Below are 24,408 nucleotides of genomic sequence, written 5' to 3' on the forward strand. Positions count from 1 at the left end.
ATCGTCCGAGTCGGAGGGTGCGCAGACTGTCCAGCTCCGAGCACGTCCTCTTTGCTGAGCCAGTCGGCGACATGTTTCTAACGGTCGTGGATCAGCATGATCTGTGCTTTGCCAGAAAAGCTTAGAAATCGGCTCTGACAGCAAACAGTGCGGGCTGCGAGGTTTTGAGGGGCAGAAGATGCCATCTCCGGGAAGTCCCCAGGACGGAAGGTCCCTCAGGGCGCTGCAGGGAGGGAAGGCAGCCAGAGTGGGGACTGGCTGTGAAGGTGACGGCGGGCGGGCCGGGGGGCCGAAGCCAGGGAGGGCGCAAGAGGCTGCCCACGGGGAGAGAGTCGGCAGACCCGGCCAGCAGAAGATGGTAGAAAAATGTGGTCGTGTGGAGCCAACTCTTGGCTTCTACAGAACTGTGTGACCTCGACCGAGTCCCACAACCCCCGAGTCCGTCTCCTCGTGGCACAGAGGGGCACACTGCAGCTGAACCCAAGTGCGGGCCGCGGCAGGTCGTCCGGTGCGCGTGTCCTGTGGCCTGTGCGGCTCTCTGTGTGAACACAGGGTCGGGTGATTCCCTGCCGGCCCCAGCAGCCGCCGCGCCGGGAGAAAGCATCGCACGCACGGGATGGGACCTACCGCCGCCCTCACCCGCAGGCGCTCCCCAGCAATAACGAGATGACAAGTCTGGCTCCAAAGAAGACCCTTTACTGAGACTCATCTCACACATTTCAGTCTTTGACACGAACAAACTTCAACCGGGCCCCCAGGCTGACGGCCGAGCCACGTAAGGGCCTCCCCGCCAACGATGACATCGACCCGGGCTCCCACTAATGCAGGCGCGAGTGACTCAGGGTCTCTGCCCCATCTTCTTCAGCGTTCGGTTGAGCTGGAAGGGAAAGAAAAGCGCAGTCACACGGGGAGCTCAAACACCAAACCTGTCCCACAGCGTGAGCGCGCCAGCCCCCTGCAGTCAGGCAGGGAGGGGGTCTCTGATGGGAGCGTGGGCGGGCCCTCCATCGGGCACTCAGAGGGCCTCTCAGGGTCCTTGCACACTGCTCGTACCCCCGCACTGCCCGGCCCACTGTAGACAGGGGAGGGGATTCAGGGCAGCCAGGCTTGCGAGAGCGGGGCTACAACCCTCAGGAGGAGCCTGGTGGCGAGGACCGCAGCACGGCAGTGACCTCTGCTGGAGGACTCCAGCTACGGCCACAGAGAGACCCAGTGCCCCATAGTGCTGGCCTGACCCCGGAGACCTCTTGTGAGGCAAGACACGGGACACGCCAAGTCTGTCGAAACAGGGCTGCTCCCTGCGCTCCGCCTGCAGGAGCTGGCCAGACCTGTCTGAGCTGCGGGGTGACCGCCAAGCGGGAGGGACGGGCGAGAGCAGGCAGCGAATCCGCCCATATTAGGAAACAGCGGGGAGGGAGAAGGCCCGCTGGCCACCCAGAGGGAGGTCTTGGAAAGAGACACTCCTGAGAAGGCTGACACAGCAGCTCCTGAGGGCCCAGCCCAGCTCCCAAACCCCAAGCAGCCAGCCAGTCCAGCTCAGAAATGTAAAGGGTCAATTTTGGGCTTTCTTTCCTTTTTTTTTTTAAGACTTTATTTATTTTTAGAGAGGGGGGGAAGGGAAGGAGAAAGAGAGGGAGAGAAACATCAATGTGTGGCTGTCTCTCACGTGCCCCCCACCGGGGACCTGGCCCGTAACCCAGGCCTGTGCCCTGACTGGGAATCAAACCAGCGACCCTTTGGTTTGTAGCCCAGCAGTCAATCCACTGAGCCACCCAGCCCGGGCAAGTTTGGACTCCCTTAAAAATAAAAATGAAAACTCCTCACCCAGTCCCCGACCGCTGTCCCCAGCTCCCCCAGCCCCCCCGACCTCTCACCTCCTCGAATTTGTGGATCTGCCGGATGAAAAAATCCCCGTAGCGCCTGGCGACTTTGGTGTCTGCGATGTGGATCATGTCCTGTGGGGAGAGCACAGTCAGGCAGATGACGGCGGGGGGCGGGGGGAGGGGGAGCCGCTCACGGGCTCGCAGGCCGCCGTGCCGCTCACCGCTGCCCAGAGCGCGCCTTCTTTCCGGACGACTGACTCTATCTTCTTCTTGCTAACTCACCACTATTTCCCAGCCTTTTTCAGCGAACGTGAAATCTTGTGGCAATAAGGACATTTAAAACAGCACTTTATTCTCACACACAGACTGCCAATCAGGCCAGATTTTACGTTTTGCTCTTTAGCTCAGAATATTTTGTTGAACACCATTTTACTTGTAAACTCCTACACAATCCCAGTTAAGACCCAAGGACTTTCTGAATCAGTGACAGGATTTCTTCAAGTCAGGGATGAAAAAAACAAACACCTTACCCCCACCTCAACGAAGCAAGCAGCATTTTGCCAAAAATAAATCTGAACCAGGAGGCGGAACAATAATAAAAACAAGACATGCAACTAAACCTTTTTCATGCAGGGACTCTGAATCGTATTACTATGGTCAATGAAACCTAAATATAACTTCATAGCCAAGTTTCATTCATTGTAATCAAGTTGCTAATTCTTGGGTATCTGGCGCCAGGTCACCCGCTCGCTGGGACGCGGGGAGTAGCAGGCTCTGCTGTCACCGAAGAGCGTGTGCACGTAGCCGCTGGGGATACGCGGAGAGAGCTGTAGGGGGTTGGTGTCGTACCCCGGGGGACAGACTGTCTGACTTTAAAAGCGCGATTTACAACACGGGCAAACTCCCACTGCGGACGAGTTTCTTCTCTTGTTGAGACCGTTCACATCACGGACAGCTAGCAGACACCACGTCTCCCAACAGCCATCACGTCTGAGCGGGAGGGCCAGGTCTGACGGGGCAGCTTCCAGAGCAGACGCCCCAAACCGCCCCGGCACCCAGGTGTACGCCCGAGAGCGTGTTCACACAGAAACGTGTGTGCGAGTGCTCACAGCAGCACCACCCACAAGAGCCCGTGGGCCCCGCGGCCATGAACAGGACTCGGGCACCGACACGCCGCAGCCCCACGGAACGTGCAGATGTGCCCCGTGAAGGGAGTCAAGTGCAACGGTCACACGCTTCATGATCCATTTACATGGACTGTCAGGAGCAGACAGCCCAGAGACGGAAAGCAGATCACTGGTCTGCAGAGATTGGGGGGAGGGGAACCGGGAATGCCCGCTAATGGGCAGGGAGTTCCCTCTGGGGGTGACGGGAGTGTCGTGGAGTTGGGTACCGGAGACAGCTACACAACACCGTGGACACACTAACGGTCATCTGAAAAACTCTCCGAAAAAAGTTATGATGTCTACATCATCACACTTCCTGAAAACAACCACAAATGTAGGATAAGTTAGTTTTTAAATCTCCCTATAGCCTCAAAGAACTGAAAAGGGAATGAAGAACTATTTGAGAGAAAACAGAAGCTGTTCCAAGCAAGCACAGAAGCCCCATCTGTGCTGAAACCCTAGAAACTTGGGACAGCAGGCTCAGACCAAGGCCAGGGCCATTCTCGACAGAAGACCCTCCTCATAACGCTGGGATCCTACAGGGCTCCATCCTCAAGTTCAAAGAAAACCAGAAGACACTTGCCATCCCACCCCTGACACCAAGCGATGCTTGCCAAGTGTGGGGAGCGGAATAAAAGAAAAAAAAAAAGACCCACCCCTGAGACGTGACAAATGCAGGGCGACTCTTCTGACAGTCTGTAGCCTGGGCTTGTCTCCGGGCTGGTCCAGGGGCCGCAGGCTGTGAGCGAAGCCCCTGGCGGCCCCACACCAATGGCACTGCCAGGGCCTTCAAGAGGCAAAAGCAAATGCCCCCAGAGAAGGGAGTATTCTCCCGAGTCTTCAAAGAATGCCAACACACCGTGTTTCATTGACAATGAACCTTCCACAGTAAGAAATAACCAGGCACGTAAGGACTCACTGCACCATGAGTAGAGAAAGTGTTAGAGAAAGAAATGGAGCTGAAGAGATTAGTTAGGGATACAGTGACCGATCAAAGGAAAATTATCCAGAACAAAGGAAAGAAAAAGATGGAAAACGGGTTTCAGAGACATAAAGAGCAGAGTGAGGTCTACACACAGTAAATACAACCTCCAGAAGGAGAAGAGAGCACAGACAATAGGGAGGAAATATTAGCCACAGATAATGTAGAACAGATGATACCAGTCCACTGCCTTTAACACACTGTTATTAGTCCTCATCAGGGCTCCTAGTATGTCTAAGCAGAGTATTTTCTTTACTTATGAGCATAGGCATTGGGTTGGCCAAGAAGTTCCTTTGGTTTTTCTCCGTGTGATGGCTCTAGCAGAGCTCAGCTGTCTTTAATTTCATTCAAAACAATTTTGTTCTGTTCTAGTTGTTTGCTTAGTTTGTTTTTGTTCATATTCTTTACAGTCAGTTGTTGATAGTTTCTGAGTTTGTTGTGATTTTACTGTTTATAGTTTTGATCAACTTCTTTTTCTTAGGTAAGTCCTTTTAACATTTTATATAAGGGCTTGGTGATGATGAACTCCTTTACCTTGACCTTAACTGAGAAGCACTTTGTCTGCCCCTCTATTCTAAATGAAAGCTTTGCTGGATAGAGCAATCTTGGATGGCGGTCCTTGCCTTTCATGACTTTGAATACTTCCTTCCAGCCCCTTCTTGCCTGTAAAGTTTCTTTTGAGAAATCAGCTGACAGTCTGATGGGAACTCCTTTGTAGGTAACTGTCTCCTTTTCTCTTGTTGCTTTTAAGATCTTTAATCTTGGCTAATGTAATTATGATGTGCCTTGGTGTGTGCTTCCTTGGGTCCAAGTTCTTTGGGACTCTCTGAACTTCCTGGATCTCCTAGAATTCTATTTCCTTTGCCAGATTAGGGAAGTTCTCCTTCATTATTTTTTCAAATAAGTTTTCAATTTCTTGCTCTTCCTCTTCTGCTTCTGGCACTGCTATGATTCAAATGTTGGAATGTTTAAAGTTGTCCCGGGGGTTCCTAAGCCTCTCCTCATTTTTTTGAGTTCTTGTTTCTCCATTCTGTTCTGGTTGAATGTTTATTTCTTCCTTCTGCTCCAAACTGTTGATCTGAGTCACTGTTGGTTCCCTGAATATTTTACTTGACTTCACTTTTCATAGCCTTCACTATTTCCTCTATTTTGTGACCAAATTCAACCAATTCTGTGAGCATCCTGATTACCAGTGCTTTGAACTGTGCATCTAATAGGTTGGCCATCTCTTCATCACCTAGTTGTATTTTTTCTGGAGCTCTGATCTGTTCTTTCATTTGGGCCATTTTTTGTCTCTGCACCAAAACAATTTTGTTAGATTGTATTGTGACAGCTGTCCTATCAGTGTGCATTTAAAAAAACCATCAAAATTGGTGAATTTTTGTGAAGCCATTTTAATACTGAAAACGGAAGAAAATATGCAACATTTTGGGCATATTATGCTTTACTATTTCAAGAAAGGTGAAAATGCAACTGTAATGCAAAAAAAAAACCCCCAAAACAAAACCAAAACTTGTTCAGTGTGTGAAGATGGTGCTGTGACTGATCAAACGTGTCAAAAGCGGTTTGTGAAGTTCCGTGCTGAAGATCTCTCACTGGACGGTGCTCCAGGGTCGGGGAGACCAGGTGAAGCTGACAGCAACCAGAGACATTAACTGAGAACAATCAACATTACACCAGGCAGGAAACAGCCAACATATTCAAAACATCCAAATCAATAAAGTTACTGGTGAAAATGGAAATAAAAAAGTGTCTTTTATTCTATAGAAAAAACCATGCGGACTTTTGGCCAACCCAGTCTATGGGGGAAACAAAGAGAGGAGGTAATATTTCATGGAAAAAGCAATCCTAGGAGTCTAGCATATTTTAGGTCTGAAAAAACAAAAAAAAACAAAAAAAACTCTCAAGAAAACAAAACAACTTACTTCTTTAAAAAAGCTCACCGGGACATTAAAATGTCCAACTTGAACTTAAAATCCCCACAGGGAAAAGCACTACTGTCCCTCAACCCACCTCTGCCCCGGGGAGGAAACCACCACCATGTTGTTTGTGCACCCTTCCAGAAATAACTCTTCGCACACACAAGCCTATATATTACCTACAGGAAAAACAAAACAAAACAAAACACCAAACCCTAAACGGACCATCGACAGCTCCCCAATAAAGCCACACTCGTACTTTCTGTGCGAGCCAAGCCCACCCGAACACCTGCCGGCAGTGGAGAGGCGGCAGGCAGCATTCGCAGCAGGTGGCGGACCGTCACAGAGCAGTGGGCGTGCGTGAGCTATCACGACACACAGGCACGCCGGATGTCATTCTCTCAAACACACTGCTGAGCCGAAGGGGCTAGACGCAAAACAGCACGCACTGTACAATTCCACTGAAGGTGCTCGAAACCAGGCAGCGCTGATCGGGGACGACACAAGTCAGGGTGATGGTGGCTTTGCACTTGCTGAGTGCTTCCCAGTCAGCCCACGAAGCACCTGCCCCTTCTTCTCCCCGCCTCACCTCCAGCGGCGGCCTCCTCCTCCCAGAACTCTCCACACACTGCGAGGTCCCTCTGACACACACCCCCCCCCTCCGCCCCCCGACACTCCTGGCCCAGGGCCTGCGCTCTCACCGCTCCCTCTGTCTGGAGTGCCCCTCCCCCAAACGTGTGCTTAGCCAAGGGCCTCACCCCCTGCGAACCTCAGCTTCAACTTCCCTTTCTCAACAAAGCCTACCGAGTACCTTATTTAACGCTCACCCTGTGCCCTCCTCCTCCTCCACCACCACCACCACCACCACCACCACCACCACCACCACCACCACCACCCTGACTCCGCAGCACCTGGCAGCCTCTAACCTAGATGGTGTGCTTAATTACAACACTTATGTCTATTTCTAAAGACTAGCACATCAGCAAAAGGGCCGAAATCTTTGCTGATCGGGTTCACCAATACAGCCCAAAGGCCCAGAACGGTGACTGGAAGACGGGGCAGCTTAACACAGACTCGCTGCTGATGGACGGACAGAGCGTGCCCCGGAGAACCCTGCCCGCGGCGGCCGTACCTTGTCGATGTAGAAGTCAACCTCGGAGGCCGACTGGAACTCGCCGTCCAGGGCGGAGATGCCGCTGGTCCACACCAAGTTCTTCATTTTGTGCTTGAAGACGAGGAGCTGGATCCGGAACTCCTGCTCGGAGAGGTCCAGGAAGCCGGCCAGCTTGGCCACGGGCATGGTGGTGTAGAGCTTCAGGAAGCTGCGGATGGTGGAGAGCTGGGCCTGCTGCTGCACTTCGTCGGAGAACACCTTCAGCTGCTGCAGGAAGGGCTCCTTGTGGTAGTTGGGGTGCACGTTGTCATAGTTGGGCACCACGGGAGACAGGAACTTGGGGCAGGAATAGCTGAAAAGCTCCTCGTAGACCTGCGGGTCGCCCTTCTGCATGCGCAGCATCTTGTCCCCGTACTTCTCCCGCAGCTGGAGGTGAATGCTCTCGTCGATGCGCATGGGGTACATGGTGAGGGCGATGGCCAGCAGCGCGTGCATCTGCTCGTTCTGCTTGTTAATCTGCGGGCGGGGGTGAGGTGGCACTGCGTCAAACGACGCAAGCTTCCCGAGGCCCCGCCGCCCTCGCGAGCACACGCCCCAACGTCTGACTTCTCCCCAGGTCTGCACCAGTCAGTTAACTTTCCCAACGTCCCTCCGGAGCCTCCCTCCGGCTCTGTTCAATCCCGGCCCAGCTCCGGGCCCTCCCCAGCTAGAGTCTTCACCGGTAACGCTCAGTCTCTCCAACTGCCACACACATCACTGGCAGGCACGCCCCCCACACCAGTCATGACTGAGTTACCCAGAAGCTTTTGTCGGCACCTCCATGCCTATAGAACAAAGACTAAATTCTTCAGCTGGGTAATGAAGGCTGCCCCAGAATCCACCCCCACAGTTCGACTACTCTTCTGCTCTCCAGCCAAAAGGGTTTCCCGTGCTGCTACACCACCAGGCGCTCCACAGTCTCAACAGCCCCGGTCTGCCTGAAACTTCTGTGCATGCCTTGGATCCACCCTCCTCCACGGCCAAGTGCCTGAGCACGACACCCACATCTCACTCACTCATTGTTAAACACCACAGCCCACAGAACACGCAGCAAATTTTTGCTGAGTGAATAAATGTAGGCACTGCCCTGGCTGGTGGGGCTCTGGGGACTGAGCGCTGGCCTGCGAACCAAGTGGTCGCCAGTTCCATTTCCGGTCAGGCCACATGCCTGGTTGCGGGCCAGGTCCCCAGTGGGGGCGATGGTGGTGGTGAGAGGCAACCACACACTGATGTTTCTCCCCCTCTCTTTCTCCCTCCCTTCCTCCCTCTCTAAAAATAAATGAATAAAATCTTAAAAAAAAAAGATTTTCTTTATTTTTAGAGAGGGAAGGGAGGGAGAAAGAGAAACATCAATGTGCGGTTGCTGGGGGTCACGGCCTGCAACCCAGGCATGTTACCCTGACTGGGAATCAAACCTGTGACACTTTGGTTCGCAGCCCGTGTTTAATCCACTGAGCTACGCCAGCCAGGGCATCAAATCTTAAAGAATATAAAAATAGTAAAATAAATGTAGGCACTGATGGAGAATAAACCACGATTAAAAGATACCATCACCAAGATGTTAACATCCGAGGTAAGAGACACAACAAAAAACTCCTAGAGGCAGCCAGCTGCAAAGGAATCATCGTGCAGGAAACGCGTACTGAAAGAGCAAGCGTTCAGACAGCGTTTACCAAAAAATGCGGGCACAGGCGCCAAGGGGTCAGGCGCTCGGAGGCCCCCTTACCATCTCATACTTGTATGTGGTCCTCTGGAACATGCTCTTGGTCCTCTGGATGTAGAGGAGGATGTTGGCGAAGACCCGGATGGCATCCTGGTAGCGGCGCATCATCAGATACGCAAAGCCAACGTAGTAGTACGTGGTGACCTGGCACTCGGGCACACGGGAGTACATGCTCTGTGGGAGGGGAGGGGAGACGGCTCTGTGAGGCCCAGAGCGAGTCATCGCAGGGGGGACCGGACGTCAGCTGGGGTCAGCGGCCCTGGGCATGGACTATTCTGCTCTCCAACAGCGTTACGTGACCCGGGGCCTCCGTTTTCCCAGCTGCAACAAAGGGACTGGCCCAGGTCACCCCAAAACCTGTCTGCTCTAAACCCTCTAACCTCGTGTTTTCTCTCCCTTGCTTTCTACTACTTGCCTCTGTAAACAAGCCCCAGGAGCAGACAGAGGGGAAGACAGGCACATGCCACGCCTAGCACAAAGGCGCCGGTATTTATGTGGCGAGGGAAACCACCTCAGTTCATCCTATTTATCACTATTTAAACCACGTTAGAACTAAATTCTTTTGTTAACTAAGACCAGTGAAACCTGAGTAGTAAACCTCTGCCTTTATCGTTCTGTTTCGGAAACAGAATCAGAAGACGACTGGACATTTCAGGCAGGCGTCGGCGAGCAACCCCCTCGTCCAGGGCCGGGTGTTCGCCGCAGTGGCTCCCCCGCTTCCCTCTGGCCCGGGGAAGAGGAGTCCCCTTTCACCCGACACTCGTCCCAGCAGGTGCAGACGGACTTTCCGGCCCCGGGCAGACGGGCGGCTGGTTACCTTCTTGTTCAGCTCGATGTTCTCCAGCACCTTGATGGCCTGGTAGTAGTCCCCCAGCAGCGAGTGCAGGCGCAGCAGCCCCACCAGGCTGAAGTAGCCGAGCATCTTGTAGAGCGAGTGCCGTCCGTACTCCCCAGCCACGCTCTCGGGGTCCCCTAGGGAGACAGACGCCCAACGCTGCAGCCGGCACGGGCGGAGGCAGGCCAGCCCGGCCCCTGATGGCCCCTCAGTTACTCCTCACTCACTGCCAGCCTCTGCAGCCCTCCGCCGTGGGGGCAACTCGGCCTTCGAAGGCCTACCGAGCAACAGCGCGCCTGGCCTTCTGCTAGTCCCGTGCTTGCCTCCAGCGGGGTGGAGGGCAGCCGCTCTTTCATTTTCTGGTTCCAATCCACCTGAGAACACGAGAGGCCCCTCCTTCCAGGAGGCTCACGAGGTCAAAACTGTTCTCCTAAGGGCACGAAGTCGCTATCTGCCTCGCCCGCTCAGCCGACACCGGCACCCACGACGCAAAAACAAGGCCGGGAAACTCTACTGACGACTTGGCGTCCACCGGGCGGAGGCCGCACGCAGCTGCACCCGCAGTCACTGAACTCTTCACCGCCCCGCACTCGCGGTGAAACGCTAGCCGCTTTTCACAGAACACCCTTTTCACTTCCAAGAACAACGGACACACAAACTCTGGTTACTTAGATTTGGGTATTTAGCAGCCACTTTCTCAAAAACCAATAAAGGCCAGCCTGTTACACTCCAGTGAAAGCAATGGACAATGTCTGCTGCCCAAGAAAAAATTAAGCTTTTAAGAAAAAAACTGGACTTTTATAAAACTTGCATCCGCCACCATGCACTCAACCGCTGGCAGACAGACCCATCGGACGAGGCTGACGGCAGAGGCGGCCGGGCGGTCACAGGGTTGGCACCACGGCACGTGTCAGTCCCGGGAAGCCCTCGCAGCCCGGCGACCCGCGTGTCACGAAGGCGTGCATACGTGAAAGGCCCACTCAAGCCACAGGAGGAGCCAGAAAACCTTAACACACCAAAGTAAGAGCTCACCGCTGGGCTTCACACCCTCCCTGCCGCTGGCCCGCAGGGCGGCACCGCCGCCGGCCAGGCCCCGCAGCGCCATCAGAGCCCAGCTGCACCCCCCGGAAAGGCTGCAGACAGCTTCCCCTTCGCCGGCTGAGAACCTCTGTGAGGCCGGACTCCCCCCGTCTACTTCAGGCAGAACAGCAAACCGCAAGAGACTGGAGACAGGAACAGAAATAAGAATCCAGTCTCTGCTGGAGGCCAGACACTAAAGCACCTTGCAAAAATGCCACTGCTCTCACTGAGAAATTCACACAGATACACTCTGCGATTCTCCCAATCTACTGCGAGTGAGAAGCGGTCCCGACGCCAGAGCGAGGACAGGGCGCGCCCACACACAGCCCCGGAGAGACGACAGGAGTGTCGGAGCACACGGCTCAGAACCGCCGTTCCGGTCCGCCAGCCAACACCTGCTGAGCGCAGCAGCCCCTGATCCCGGCAGTCGGCCGCCGCTCACACCCCAACACCCCCAACACCAGGGGGAGCCACAGCCACTGCCCGGGGGCGGTGACCCCTCCGCACTCCCCTCGGCCTCTGCCCCCGGAACGGGTGGCAGGCAGCACTCACCGCCGCTCGTGTACACCTCCAGCTGCCGGTTGATGTTGGACTTGTCCACCAGGGAGTGGAGCACGTTGAGGACGCTGTGGACATTCCAGATCTTGGGGTTGGAGCGAAGGAAGTCGATCTCCTCCTCCGACTTCTTGGCGGTCTTACAGCGGTACTGACTGAAGGACTGGAACTGGGGAGGGGGGAGGGACAGGCTCGGCGGGGGCAGGAGGCCCCGTGCCGGCCCCAGGGCCCCACGGCCGCTGCTGCTCATGCCCCCCCCTTGCACACGGCTCGTGTCTTCAGAGCCCCCTCTGTCTACGCTGGGAGTCTTGTTCACGACTAAACACGTTAGCTGTTCCACAACTAAGTAAAAATCTCTGAGGTCAGAGGTAGTTTGAGGGGGAAAACATTCATTTTGGAGTCAGACACAGCCCGGTGTCACTTGGTATCTCTGAGCCTCACAGTGCGGCGTCCCTGGCCACCAGAACTGGGTGGTTCCAAACAGACCGCTATCCGCGGGCGGCTCTGCACGCGCGCATCCATGCAGTGGAGACGGGCCGCTGCCTGTGTGTGGGGATCTTCCCCACCAGAGCTGCCCATCAACTCACCCGGAACAGGGGCCCAGCCGAGTGTCAGACACACGCTGGGAACACGCCACAGCATTCGTGCGGGGCAGTCCTTCTATCGGACCAGCATGGGGAGGACGGTGCAAGACCACCTGCTCGACCCGAACTTTTAAAAGCGCCCAGGCCGATGCTGGGGCACACTCGGGTGTGGGGACCAGCGACCTAGGAAGCTCTGTCCTGACGGCCTAAGGTCGTGCCTCAGCTCTGAAGTATTATCTCCCTCCAAGAGTGTAGGAGAAAAGGTTGTCAAATTTACAATAAACAAAGGACGGTATCCAGAATACATAAAAAATTCTCATGAATTAGTAAGATACTCCAATAGGAAATAGGCAAAGGATGCTGATGACCACTTCAAAGAAAAACAGGATTAGTCTATTAACGGGGGAAGTGCTCAGTCTCTTTGCTTGTAAAATGTAAATTAAATTCAGAGTGCCATCTTTTCCATCAAACTGACAAAAATTAGCCCAATAACACCCAGTACAGAAAGCGAGCTCCCAAGGGCCACTGGTAGCAGCATAATTCGATACAGCCTTTCGAGCAGCATAATTCGATACAGCCTTTCGAGAGGGAACTGTATTGGTCTGCTGAAATTCAAACTGACTGCAATGCTCTGTGTCTCGGTTGTGGCTGTGTGCCCTCTCGTCATATTCCATCAATTGTACCCTTAAAATTGGTACATTTATTGTATGCAAATTATACCTCTATAAAGTCAACTTTCTAAAATGTAAAAAGCAAATATCCTTCAACCAACAATCCCACTTCCAGCGCTCCCCCGAGACAGGCCTCCACGTCACACACGCAAGGATGCGCACCGTCCCAGGGTCTGCAGCAGTGGAAACCAAACCCGACGTTCACCATCGGAGTGGAGCACCGGTATCGGGCAGCACGCCGCACCACAGAACACGGCTGGTCTCTGTGCAGATGCACTAAGTGCTCCACATAGTAGCAAAACACACGCTACAGCAGGGCGCCTTAAGTGATGTGTCTTATCTGAGCGCATTGGAGCACTCGCCGGAGAAACGCTACCATGGTGCCTGTCTCTCCAGGCAGCACGGATGCTCCGCTAAGAGAAGGAGACACTTCCCTCTCATCTGCAGTCTGAAAACACACGGCTGTTTAAAACACCGTGAACACGTTCACATATGACTTGTAGCAGTGAAAACAAACAGAAGAGGGTGGCAGAAGAGCCACTCACCTCTTGGGGCATCCCCCTGGCTGGGGGGGACCGCCAGGCCTCCACCGGCCAGTCTCGGTCAGAAAGGGAGCCCCTTAAGCCCCTTGGGAGAGAATGCCAGCTAAACCGAGGGAATCACGATGATCTCCAGAGGGACGAAGAAGCCTAGCACAGACACCCCGCCATCCCCCGACCTGCTGCAGGCCCACAGGACCGCCCGCCTCCCACCGGTCCGCCACACCGGGGGCCGGCACGAGTCAAGGAGCCAGAGAGAGACGAGGCCGGTGCGGCTCGTGGCCAACACCGCATGAAGGCGCTGAAGCCTCACCTGAGCGGGAAGCGTTCCTTTTTTTTTTTTTTTTCTTTTTAAGGAAGCTTCTTTCCCAAACAGCCCCCAGAAGGTTTTCTCGGCTCACCAACCACAACTTAGTGGCACTCTGGTCCACGAAGTTCAAAGGACATCTTTAAGAAGCTGATTCCCTGCAATACCCAGTGTGAGCTATCCTGTCCCCGTAAAACACGTGGAAAACAGGTCTTTTCCCCATTCAGTTATTTTACTTTTTCATCTGGGACACTCTCCAGAACAGAACGGGCTGAGAGAAGGCGAGGAGCGGTGGCACCGACCACAGCCGCCCGGTGCCCAGCGAGCGGTCGCCCCGCGACAGGCACTGCGCGAAGGACTTCACGCCTGACCCCGTCACCCGCCAACAACCCCGTTTCGTGGAAACCAAGGCGCAGTGTGGTCAGTGACGAGCCCAGGGTCCAGGGCTCGTGACCAGCAGAGCCGGCCCGCTGGCCCCCAGGCCCCACGGCCGCAGCACTCCCCGTCAGGCGCCGTTCCCAGGGGAACCTCAGCACAGCACCCCAAGGGGCGAGGTTGCCATTTCGACGAAATGTTCTACTTCAGTCTGACCTGGCATGCACCTCAGTAACCACTACCAGGACGCAGAACACTTCTGTTTCTGAGGGCAAGGGGAGCGAGGCTTGGAAAGCTTAACTAGCATTTCACCGTCACAGAGCCACCGGTGGCCCATGGCCCCCAAACCTGCGGCCCGTGTTCCTCCTGCCGCCCGCCTCTCAAGGCCAGGCAACAGCTCAACCCTCCGGACTTCCAAGTTCCTGCCTGGAGCTCAGATGCCACAGGGACTCTCCAGAGAGCCACGGCAGAGGAGCCCACCGTCTCGGGCTGTTTCAGACTGTGGCATGCATGTTCTCACACTGCGCACCTTTCTAACGACACGAGCAATGGTAACAGCGCCCTCTGCTCTAACCAGTTATTCCAAACTAGGCCCGATACCTGGTAGATGAACTCGTCGATGATGTCCCAGAGCCACTGGTTGGGCAGTTCAAGGGGAGCAGGGCCATCAGCATCTATGCAGGAAACCACAGAAAAGTCAGACCAGAGGCAAGGACTATGCCCACTTGGCGAGGCTACGGAACACGCTTTGCAACTTCTCTCCTAAAAAGACCGGCCCTGCCCTGGCTGCTGTGGCTCAGTGGGCTGGGCATCGTCCTGCAGACTGAAAGGTCGCAAGTCAGATTCCTGGTCGGGGCACATGCCTGGGTTCCAGGCCAGGTCCCCAGTTGGGGGCGTGCAAGAGGCAACTGATTGAAGTTTCTTTCACACACTGAGGTTCCCCTCCCTCTCTTGTGCCCTCCCTTCTCCTCTCAAGGCATCCGCCGGCTCCTGCACATTAAGTCCTGCTGAACTGAGCTGTACCAGGCTTTATCGTACCCTCCCCAACGTGGCCAAACCCTAGACTCACTGAGAATGTAGTTGAAGAGATTGCAGTAGTTATAATAGGATTCGAACCTCTGCTCCAAGGAAGGTCCCCCCTGTAAAGAGAGCAGAGACATCAGGACATACATAATTCATGTAAACGTTACTCATGGCCTACCACAACGGCCGAAGGCAAGCACAGGCAAGCTGACGTCTGCTCTCTCCTTAGTATGCAGGGGGCACTGGCGTGAGCGGGAAGACCGCGTGTGCAGCAGCAACTCAAAGGAGTGCTGAATGCCGGTCTTCATGGTAACAGCCCTAACCAAACGTGAGGGGGCAGGCACGCAGACCTGGCAAAGCAGAGGGGAGGTGTTCCAGCAAAGACAGTACTACCAGCAGAGACAGTACTAACAGTACTAACAGTAAAGACAGTACTAACCAAGGCAGAGCAGGAAAGCGAAGGCTGGAGTGAGAGGAGACCGTGCTGCGTGGCTACAGTGAACTGCACCAGCCCACCGAGGGAGAGGTGTTCAAGGGCCGGGGGTGAGCAAAGCCACCAACCCGTTTCTGCAAATGAAGTCTGACTGGAACACAGCCGTGAGCGCTCACTGGCTATGGCTGCTCGAAAGGCACAGCTGGATGCACCCGACAGAGACCGCCGTGGCCCTCAGAGTCGGAAACACTCTCTGGCACTTCACACCGGAGGCCGCTGACCCCAGTCGAGACTTGAATGGCGCAGGTGCCTGAGAACCACTAGGGTTTCCGAGCTGGGGAGCACGGTGCGTGACGCACCCCTAACGGAGTGGAGAGGACACCGCCTGGCCGCCTTAGCCCGACCCCTTGTGCACGCAGCGTCCCGACAAGGTGTGCCGTCCCCATAACGGGGGGGTCAGGTAGTGCCCAAGACGGGACGTGCTCTCTCGACGGAAAGCCTCCCTCTAAGGATTTCCAACTGGCCATGCGTTTGGTACCTAGCACAGAGGTGACGGCACCAACAAACCTCGGCTGAATCTCCACCTACAGGCCAGAGGGAGGACCGGAGGCGGTCAGACCGGCTACACTACGTGCTCCGACGCCATGGTCTTCCCCAAACAGCCGCATCATACGGGCTGGCGAGGTTCTCCGCCTAGCCCTCCATTACCTGCCCCTCAGCATCAGGGCTAGGAGGGACTCTCCCGTCTCAGATAAGGTACTCCGAGATCTCACTGGGATGCCAGAAGAGCATGGCACCCCATGTTACTCTGGCAACAGAACTCCAGCTACCACTACTGATGGTGGTCCTGCCACGGCCGGAGTCCAGTCAGGCCACGTGGTCCTCGGGGACCTCGTTTCTAGGGAGGGAGATCACGGTGCCAGTTTCTCTCCCTCGCACAGCCACACACACACTCCGACAAGTAACGTGTCGCCCTCAAGCATCAGGCACCGGATCAGAGCAGAGAACAAGGCAAGGCCCTTGCCTGGTGGCGCGTACCCCTCTTCAAGGCGGAAGCAGGCAAAAGCCCCATGAACAAACCATAAAACGTCAGCTAGCGACACGTGCTCAGAAGTGCCACAGAGCTCGGCCAGGAGCCCTGGGGAAGTCTCAGGAAATGAAACTGGCAAGTTGGGTCAGGGGCCGGTTCAAGCAGAACCCTAGGACTTGGGATTGCATTCCAAGTACGACGGGAAGTCACGGTAGGATGGAGGAAGGCGACTTAGTGACGAGACTGTGACCCCAAGGATCCTGCTGGTTACTGGGCTGAGGACAGACCCAGGTGGGTGAGGGTGGAGAGTGACAGCAGCCGAGAGGCAGCAGTGCGGGCGTGAGGTGGTCGTGCTCGAGCTAAGGCGGCGGCGGTGGCAGTGGCAGCGGTGGCAGAAAGCAGCAGCCGGTTTGAAGGACGCTAAGGGCACAGCTGAGCAGGATTTCCCGCAAGGCTGATGTCAAAAGAGAGAGAAGTCCAGAACGGTTCCAAGTACCCGGGTGAAGGGCGGCACCGTTTACTGAGACCACCAACAGGGGGCAAACAGGTTCCGAGAGACCGCAGAGCTCCGTCTCGGCCGCGTTCAACCCGAGATGACAGTCAGACGGCCGCAGGCGGGTGTTGGGCACCCGGACAAACGAGTCCGGGGCCGGAGAGACTGGGCCTCCTTGAGACCGAGATCTGTAAGTCTCGGGTGTCTGCGAGCAGCGCAGGCGGTGTTTTAAGAGGCTCCGGGCACGCTCAGATTTTGAAGTTAGGAAGAGAAGAATCACACGAGAGCCCGACGTTGAGGCAACGTGGTAACAAGAACACTGGTGTCGCAATGAAACAGGTCTGGGTTCGAGTTCTGTCACCGGACTATCGCTGGGAAGTGGAGAACAAGCTGCCTCTCTGCACCTCCGTCTGCCCACCTGGCCACCACTGCGAGGGCTCAGCGTGCAGGTGTGTGCCAGGCGCCCAGAGAGCACAGCATCACGCACACGTCAGGAACAGAGGCTCAGCAGCGGTGTGCGGAGCAGCAAAAGAGAAGACACCCCAAGCAGAGGCGGCAGGAGGTGCTGTGACACCCCGCGAGTGTGGCCGCCCGCAACCCAGCGCACGGCGACACTCGCCCAGCCAAGCAGAGCGAGCCTGGGGAAGCGCAGGAGGACGCACACGCCCTGCGCTGTCCCGGTCTGTCTGGGACACATGCCCGGCCTTCCAGGCTCGGTCGTCCCACTGCCACGTCTGACCAGAGAACACGCCCACCACTCCTGGACTCCGAACCAGCATCAGCTGGTAACCGTGTTTGGAGAGCGAAACGGCACAAAGTTTAAACCACTGCCTGCAACACTGAGATACTCACGCTGACTTTGGCGTATATGTGCCTGTAGTAGAGCTCTTTGTACAGGATCAGGAAGACGGCATCTGAAAGAGACGCAGAGGGGGACTCGGTGACCCGCACAACAACGAGGGTCTTCCGGCCGTGTCGGCCCCCGGGGGCAGCAGAGGAATCAACGCGATTTCAGAGAACACAACAGCTGCCCTCTGACGCTCCCACCTCAGGACACACACAACGAGAAAACTCGTTTCTCGAGGGAAGGACGCTAGGTCTTTCAACCAAGACCTAGGACCAAGTTCTTTCAACCTCACCTCAATCTAATTCAGGCCCAGTTCTGCTCACCATTCAGAGACCTTGGCCACCCAGCTGCTTAAATAAACCAGCACGTTAGCACGTGGCTACAGCTCCGTGGGAAGCAGCAGACACCACCCACCAACACTGTAGACACGCGGCATCGCTGACCCAGCTGGACCTCGGCTGGTGCCTGGGCACCTAGGGTTTGGGGGGTCCCCACCACCCTGGTCAGGGAACTCCCTCTGCTGTGCCTACACTGTGCCAACAACACGGTTTGTTCTGAACGCCTCCTTTCCCTTCAGGGAGGCTGGGATTTGAGGACCCGTTAGGCAGGGCGTGTGCTTACACAATGAGCCCCCAACAAAACCCCTGGACACTGAGTCTGTAATAAGCTTCTCTGGTAGACGACTCGTCACGCATGATGTTACAATTCCTTGCTTGAGGAATTAAGCGCCCCTGGGTGACTACCCAGGAGTGGACCGTGGGAAACTGGTGCCCGGTTTCTTCTGGACTTCAGGGCACACACTGTTCCCTTTGCTGATTTTGCTCTGTGTCCTTCTGCTGCAAACCCTGATAGCTTGGGGACACCGTATGCTGAGTACCGAGTCCTCCTAGCAAATCATCAAACCTGGAGGTGGTCTTAGGAATCTTGGAGATGAAGAATCCTCTCCAAAAATACAACAAAGAAAAAAATGGAGCCCTGGATGGTGTGGCTCAGTAGACTGAGCGCCAGCCTGCAAACCAAAGGGTCACCAGTTTGGTTCCCAGACAGGGCACGTGCCTGGGTTGTGGGCCAGGTGCCCAGTGAGGGGTGTGCAAGAGGCACCACACACTGATGCTTCTCTCCCTCTTTCTCTCTCCTTTCCCCTGACTAAAAATAAAGAAAATAATTTTATTTATTTATTTATTTATTTATTTTTAGAGAGGGAAGGGAGGGAGAAAGAGAGAGAGAGAAAAACATCAATGTATGGTTGCTGGGGGCCGTGGCCTGCAACCCAGGCATGTGCCCTGACTGGGAACCAAACTGGTGACCCTTTGGTTCGCAGCCTACGCTCAATCCACTGAGCTACACCAGCCAGGGAAAATAAATAAAATCTTAAAAAAGGAAAAGGACATTCAGTCTACGTAAAGAAAGGAACAAACAAGTTACAGGTAAGCCCTGAACAACATGGGTTTGAACCATGCAGGTTCACTTACATGTGGAACTTTTTCAGTGAATACCTGTGCTGGTTCGATTGTGGTCAGGAGTCCGCAGATGGAAAGGACCGACCACACGCGGGGATCTAGGCCATTTGATACAGAAGACCTGAGCATCCGTGGATTTTGGTATCTGCAGGGGGTGCTAGAACCAACCCCCTGCAGATACAAAGGGGCAATTTAAGTTTCTGGGGAATCAGAAGTGACACGCACCACTGGCCAATGTGACTCAGTAGGTTGGAGTGCTGCCCCATAAACCAAAAGATCACAGGTTCAATTCCTGCTCAGGGCATATGCCTCAGTTGTGGATTTGGACCATGGTGGGGGAGTGGGTGAGAGGCAAAAAAAAAAAAAAAAAAAGCTAGATGTTTCTCTCTCCCCCTCCCTTCCCCTTTCTCTAAAATCAACAAGCACGTCCTAGGTTGAGGATAAGGAAAAACTAAAGTTGTATGCAGCTTTGCCTATATGCAGGGTCAGCACTCCTAACCCCTGCGTTGCTCCACAATCAACCGTATTCTTACTTGCACACATACGTACAGAGTGTCACAGGAAGGATAAACAAAAAGAATGATAATAGTAGATGGCTCCGGAGAATGAAACCAAAGACACGGGGACAGAAGGCAGGGGGAGGTTGTCAGGGGACGGGTGGTTATACCAAATCTCCTTTCATACTCTTGAGTACTGTGAATCCTCACCTGTTTAAAAACACATTATGAGCCCTGGCTGGTGTTGTTCAGTGGACTGAGCACCACCTGCAAACTGAAAGGTCACTGGTTTGATTCCCAGTTAGGGCACGTGCCTGGGTTGTGGGCCAGGTCCCCGGTAGGGGGCACTCAAGAAGCAACCACACACCTATGTTTCTCTCCCTCTCTTTCTCCCTCCCTTCCCCTCTCATGAAAAGTAAATTTAAAAAATGTTTTTAAAAAAATAGTGAACAAAACAGACCCAGACCATCCCGAGCTTCTAAGGACCCCCGACCACAGGACCCCGTCCGGCACCCAGGACAAAGGCCCACTCACACCTACCATTGCCAACCTGTGGCGCAATGGCTTCGGCCTCAGGCCAAGGTGTATTCTTGAAGAATCTTTCTGTCAGCTTCGTCCAGCTGAAAGACAACCAGAAAAATTCTAGAACTCAAAAACAAGAAGGAACAGAAAGAGGCAACGCTTTACAGACAAGGCCCTAAGCTCCGGAAGGGGAAGATGCCACAGAAACAGAGCAGGGCCGAGCCCTCCAGGCCCCCAGCTCGTCTCAGCCCAGCTCTGCCCCAGACCGTCTTCCTTACCACGGCAAACCACCCACTTTCTACCGGAGAGGTGCCTGCCTCGCCCGCCAGGGTCATCGCCTGCCTCTGCGCATGAACTCTGGCGCTGGCTATCCCCTGACTTGAGAACCACTCTCAGATGCTCCCACCCTCTCCCTTAGCAATACCAGTTCCACTTCTAGAGCATCGTGCCTCCTCCCTTCTGGATTGAGCACCGCACTGCGAACCAAAGGGTTGCCAGTTCGATTCCCAGTCAGTGCACATGTCCCCAGCAGGGGGCACATGAGTGGCAACCACACGCTAACGCTGATGCTTCTCTCTTTCCCTTCCCCTCTCTCTAAAAATAAATTTTAAAAACATTTATTAAAAAAACCCCACTTAGCTCAGTTATTGGAAAACTTTCCAGTTTTGGAACAATCAGGTATATGAATTTACTTTTCTAACTGTGAATGTTATGAAATCTAAACAGAGATCAAGTATTTCTATTGCATGCAAATTGAGATGTGCTATAAATGTAAAAGATGGGTTTTTAAAAACTTAGTACAAAGAAAAATATCTTAATAGTTTAATGACTATGTGTAGAAATATTTTAGGTATGCTAGATTAAATTATTAAAATTAATTTCACCTAATCCTTTTTATCTTTTAAAATGAACCTGATAAGGCCCTGGCCGGGTAGCTCGTTGGTTAGAGCATCATCCCGATACAGAGATGTGAGTTCGATTTCCAGACGGGACACATGCAAGAATCAATTTGCATAAATAAGTGTAACAACAAACTGATGTTTGTTTCTCTGTCTCTCTCTCTCTCTCAAAAATCAATAAATAAAATCCTAAATTATACACATGGCTAGCACTGTATTTCCACTGGACAGCAATGGCGTACACATTTCTACCAGAGAGACCCGGGGGATGAAGGAAATACAGGTCAGGGATTCACCCCTGTTCACTGACCCAGCAGGTCTCTGGCTACTTGCTTTCTAACCATCCTTACAGAAATTGCTTAAATTCCATTTCCTGGGTGAAGTCTTCACTGACTATCCCAACCCCGACTGCCCTGCCTCACCCCCAACGCCCATCACACAAGGGCAGTCCCCTCGCAACCAGGAGCAACCAACGACTCAAAGCTCGGCTCACCCTGTTATGCACTGAGAACATATATGGCAGTTTAGAAATTAGGCTCTAGCTCTGGCTGGTGTAGCTCAGTGGATTGAGCACTGGCCTGAGAACAAAAGGGTCGCGGTTCGATTTCTGACTGGGGTACAAGCCTGGGTTGCAGACCAGGCAAGAGGCGCATGAGAGGCAACCACACGTTGGTGTCTCTATCCCTCTCTTTCTCCTTCCCTTCCCCACCCTCTAAAAATAAATAAATAAAATCTTAAAAGAAATTAGGCTCTAGATTCAAATGGTGCAGGTTCCAATCTCAGCCAACCAGTTCACTATGTGACTTATCCTTTCCATGCTGTTTCCTCATCTGTCAAACGAGGAAAACCACAGTGCCCACTGCATGGGGTACTGGGAAAGGTAAGTGGGTAAATACAGGAAAAGCGCTCTAAACACTGCTTGATCTGCACTGACCGTGCACACTAACTGCCGTTACAACTACTGAGAGTGATGCTGTTCTTGGCCTTGCACAAACTCTGGGGACACAGAGTCCAATACAATAACATGTCCCTAGCCCTGAGGAATCACAGAAAACATTCTCTTTACAGAAAAATGGTTCAACTGCACCCCCTTCTTACACGGTGTAACACTAAGCCAGTCCTACCCACCCAGAAAGGGATCATTTCAGCCAGCAGCCCATACCTGTTCTCATAGATGTCCTGGATCTCATACACTTTCTGGTCAATGACATCGCTGGAGACACGACTTGCCTGTAGCTCATACACCTTCTGGTCAATCAAATCGGAGACGGTTTTGTGGAAATACTGGATGAAGTTTTTGATCACTTCGGGGATCACCTGATAGGTCTGCTGTTCATACTGACGCTCGTAAGCCAGATCCTGCTTTGGATCTCCTAGAGGTTGGATATGATACACACTTTACAAGCCGCTTTCAAACCCACGTACACGATATAACCGAAGGGAAAGACCAACCCCAACTAACCTCAACCCTATCAAATCGGACATAACTCCTCTTTTAAATGCTCAGATACAATCCTCCCAAAGGCACTCGCAATACCATCGCCTGCTTCTTCAAACATTTACCACTAAAGTCATTCATTTATTACCTGTTTCTCCCACTAGAACCTACAGTCCACAAGGGAAAGAACCTCATCTATCTCATGCCTAGATGTACCCTCAGGACCTAGAAGAGCTGTGTGTGTTGCGGGGGAAAGACTGCGGGCAGGAACAGAAAGTAGCAGGTACTTAACAGTATTTGAATGAATAAATGACTGCCATCTTCTACCCATGTGACTTGGTACAAGTGACTCAAGTTCTCTGTGCTAAGTTTTCTCATCTGTAAACTGGAGACCACATTCGTTTACACCCTTCACAGAACCGCTGTAAGGACCAAATGAGACGCTTCACACGAAGCACACAGAGCAATGCATGGCACTCGCTAAGTGTGAAGTCAAATCGAGTCACTATGACATTGGAGAAGACCTCAAAAGCCTTCCAAAAACATTTCATTTGGGGCCCTGGACGGAGAAACTCAGTAGGCCAGTGCAGTGTCCCAACACATCAAGTTTGTGGGTTCGATCCCCGGTAAGGGCACATACAAGAATCAATCGACAAATGCATAAACAAGTAGGACAAACTGATGTCTCTCTCTCTCTCAAATCAATTTTTTTAAAAGAAATTTCATTTAGGCTTGGTTTGAATCACTTTAGTTTTTTATAAACAAAAATTACAGCTAGGATAGTATCCTTCCCCTCTGCGATGTTTCCGTGGACCACAAAAAAGGCTCTGTGTGTTAGACTCCATACCTCCTCCTGCTGAGAGCTAATAACAGACTCCAGCCCTAGACCATCAAGAAGCAGTTTTAAACAAGTTCCGTGCAGCGCCGCTCAGACACTGGGCGCCAGTCCCTGCAGGTACCCAGCTGACCCTACAAACTCGCAGACTCACCTGTGTGCATATCATAGTCGCCTGGGTACGCATAGGGATCATAGGCCGCCTGTTAACGAAAAAGATTGAGTCACTAATTCGTGGATCCAAAATGCTGGTTCTAGGGCTTATGAGACGAGCAGGGTCCTAGGGATACAAAGTTGGATCCAGCACAGTCCTGCCTTTGAGGAACTCACATGCTTGTGAAGAAAGACAGTAAGGAGGCAATGACAACAACGTCTGGGTGCGTACGGCAGAGCACAGCACCGGAGACTGAAAAAATCCGCGGGCTTTGACAAGACTGGGCCCAAACCGTACGAGCTCAGCTACAGAAGCACGGGACCCACAACCAGCCTTGGACAAGTTGAGGCCAGGGGACCGGACACGGGAAGTGGGCGGGCAGACAGGGCTGAGCAGGAGCGGAGAGGGGTGGCAGCGGCATGCGGGCCGCGCCGGCCGGGCGCCAGGCTGGAGCTGATTGCGGCCCCCAGGTGGTTCCGGAGGGCCGACCCCGGCTCCCCGCGGGCCCAGGGTCCAGAGAGCCCCACCCCCGCCGCGAAGCCCGGCGCCTACTTAGGACCACGTTACCTCGGACTCGTAATCATCCGCGGGGTAAGACATGGCTGCGAGCCCCGTAAACCCAGCTGGAGAGAGCGAAAAGAGCGCTCTGCGCCTGCGTCCTGGGCCCGGAAGTTCAGCCCCGCTGGGGCCTGCAGGGAAACCGGAAGCTGCTCGGCGGCCGCCGGCAGTCTGAGACAGCCACCTTAGGAAGGGCGAAATATGCAAACGCCCAAATATTTCTTCCTTGAAATGGAGACTTTACAAAGAACGTGACGCTGAAGTACTTGCGTAAATTCAGAAATAAGGACGTGAAATCGTTCAGCATAATAAACTATGGGCAAAGAAACCCAGAGGGATGCCACACAAAGGATGGCCGACAGCTTCTTCGGGTCGATTTCTCGCGTTAAGTGAAAATCGGGTACCAGAGGGCTTGATGTGAATTTAGATGTAAGCGGTTTGCCTGCGACAAGTGTCTTCAAACGTTCGGGCCTCAAAAGACTAAACTTACTGGGTGTAAACGTTGAG

General features: G+C 53.7%; 1 protein-coding gene across 2 annotated transcripts; it reads right to left on the reverse strand.

The window, feature by feature from the left end:
- Positions 1–680: 680 nt before the first annotated feature.
- On the reverse strand, positions 681–24,048 carry EIF3L (eukaryotic translation initiation factor 3 subunit L). 2 transcript variants are annotated; one of them, XM_045834775.1, is made up of 13 exons: positions 23,911–24,048; positions 23,344–23,392; positions 22,079–22,289; positions 20,036–20,115; positions 17,544–17,605; positions 14,782–14,851; positions 14,313–14,386; positions 11,234–11,405; positions 9,584–9,738; positions 8,770–8,940; positions 7,023–7,520; positions 1,875–1,955; positions 681–877 (listed from the first exon to the last, which is right to left on the reverse strand). In XM_045834775.1, the coding sequence occupies exons 1-13, from the start codon at positions 23,941–23,943 to the stop codon at positions 839–841; spliced, it is 1,695 nt and encodes a 564-aa protein (XP_045690731.1). In that variant the 5' UTR covers positions 23,944–24,048; the 3' UTR covers positions 681–838. The 2 variants fall into 2 exon arrangements, with proteins under 2 accessions (XP_045690731.1, XP_045690732.1); XM_045834776.1 differs by lacking the exons at positions 20,036–20,115; positions 23,344–23,392; positions 23,911–24,048 and having other exon boundaries at positions 22,079–22,157.
- Positions 24,049–24,408: the final 360 nt, after the last annotated feature.

This window comes from Phyllostomus hastatus, unplaced genomic scaffold (genome assembly GCF_019186645.2).
Source record: "Phyllostomus hastatus isolate PE091 unplaced genomic scaffold, TTU_PhHast_1.1 phas_contig_198, whole genome shotgun sequence".
Classification (NCBI taxonomy): domain Eukaryota; kingdom Metazoa; phylum Chordata; class Mammalia; order Chiroptera; family Phyllostomidae; genus Phyllostomus; species Phyllostomus hastatus.

What these genes read in the sequence shown, in the direction of transcription:
- EIF3L (XM_045834775.1), bottom strand. Translation starts at nt 23,943, where the DNA reads ATGTCTTACCCCGCGGATGATTACGAGTCCGAG. An exon ending in ACATATACGCCAAAGTCAGC is followed by an intron (nt 14,852 to 17,543) that starts GTGAGTATCTCA and finishes CTCTCTTTACAG; the next exon opens with GGGGGACCTTCCTTGGAGCA. An exon ending in GGAGGTGTACACGAGCGGCG is followed by an intron (nt 9,739 to 11,233) that starts GTGAGTGCTGCC and finishes CTGTCTCCCTAG; the next exon opens with GGGACCCCGAGAGCGTGGCT.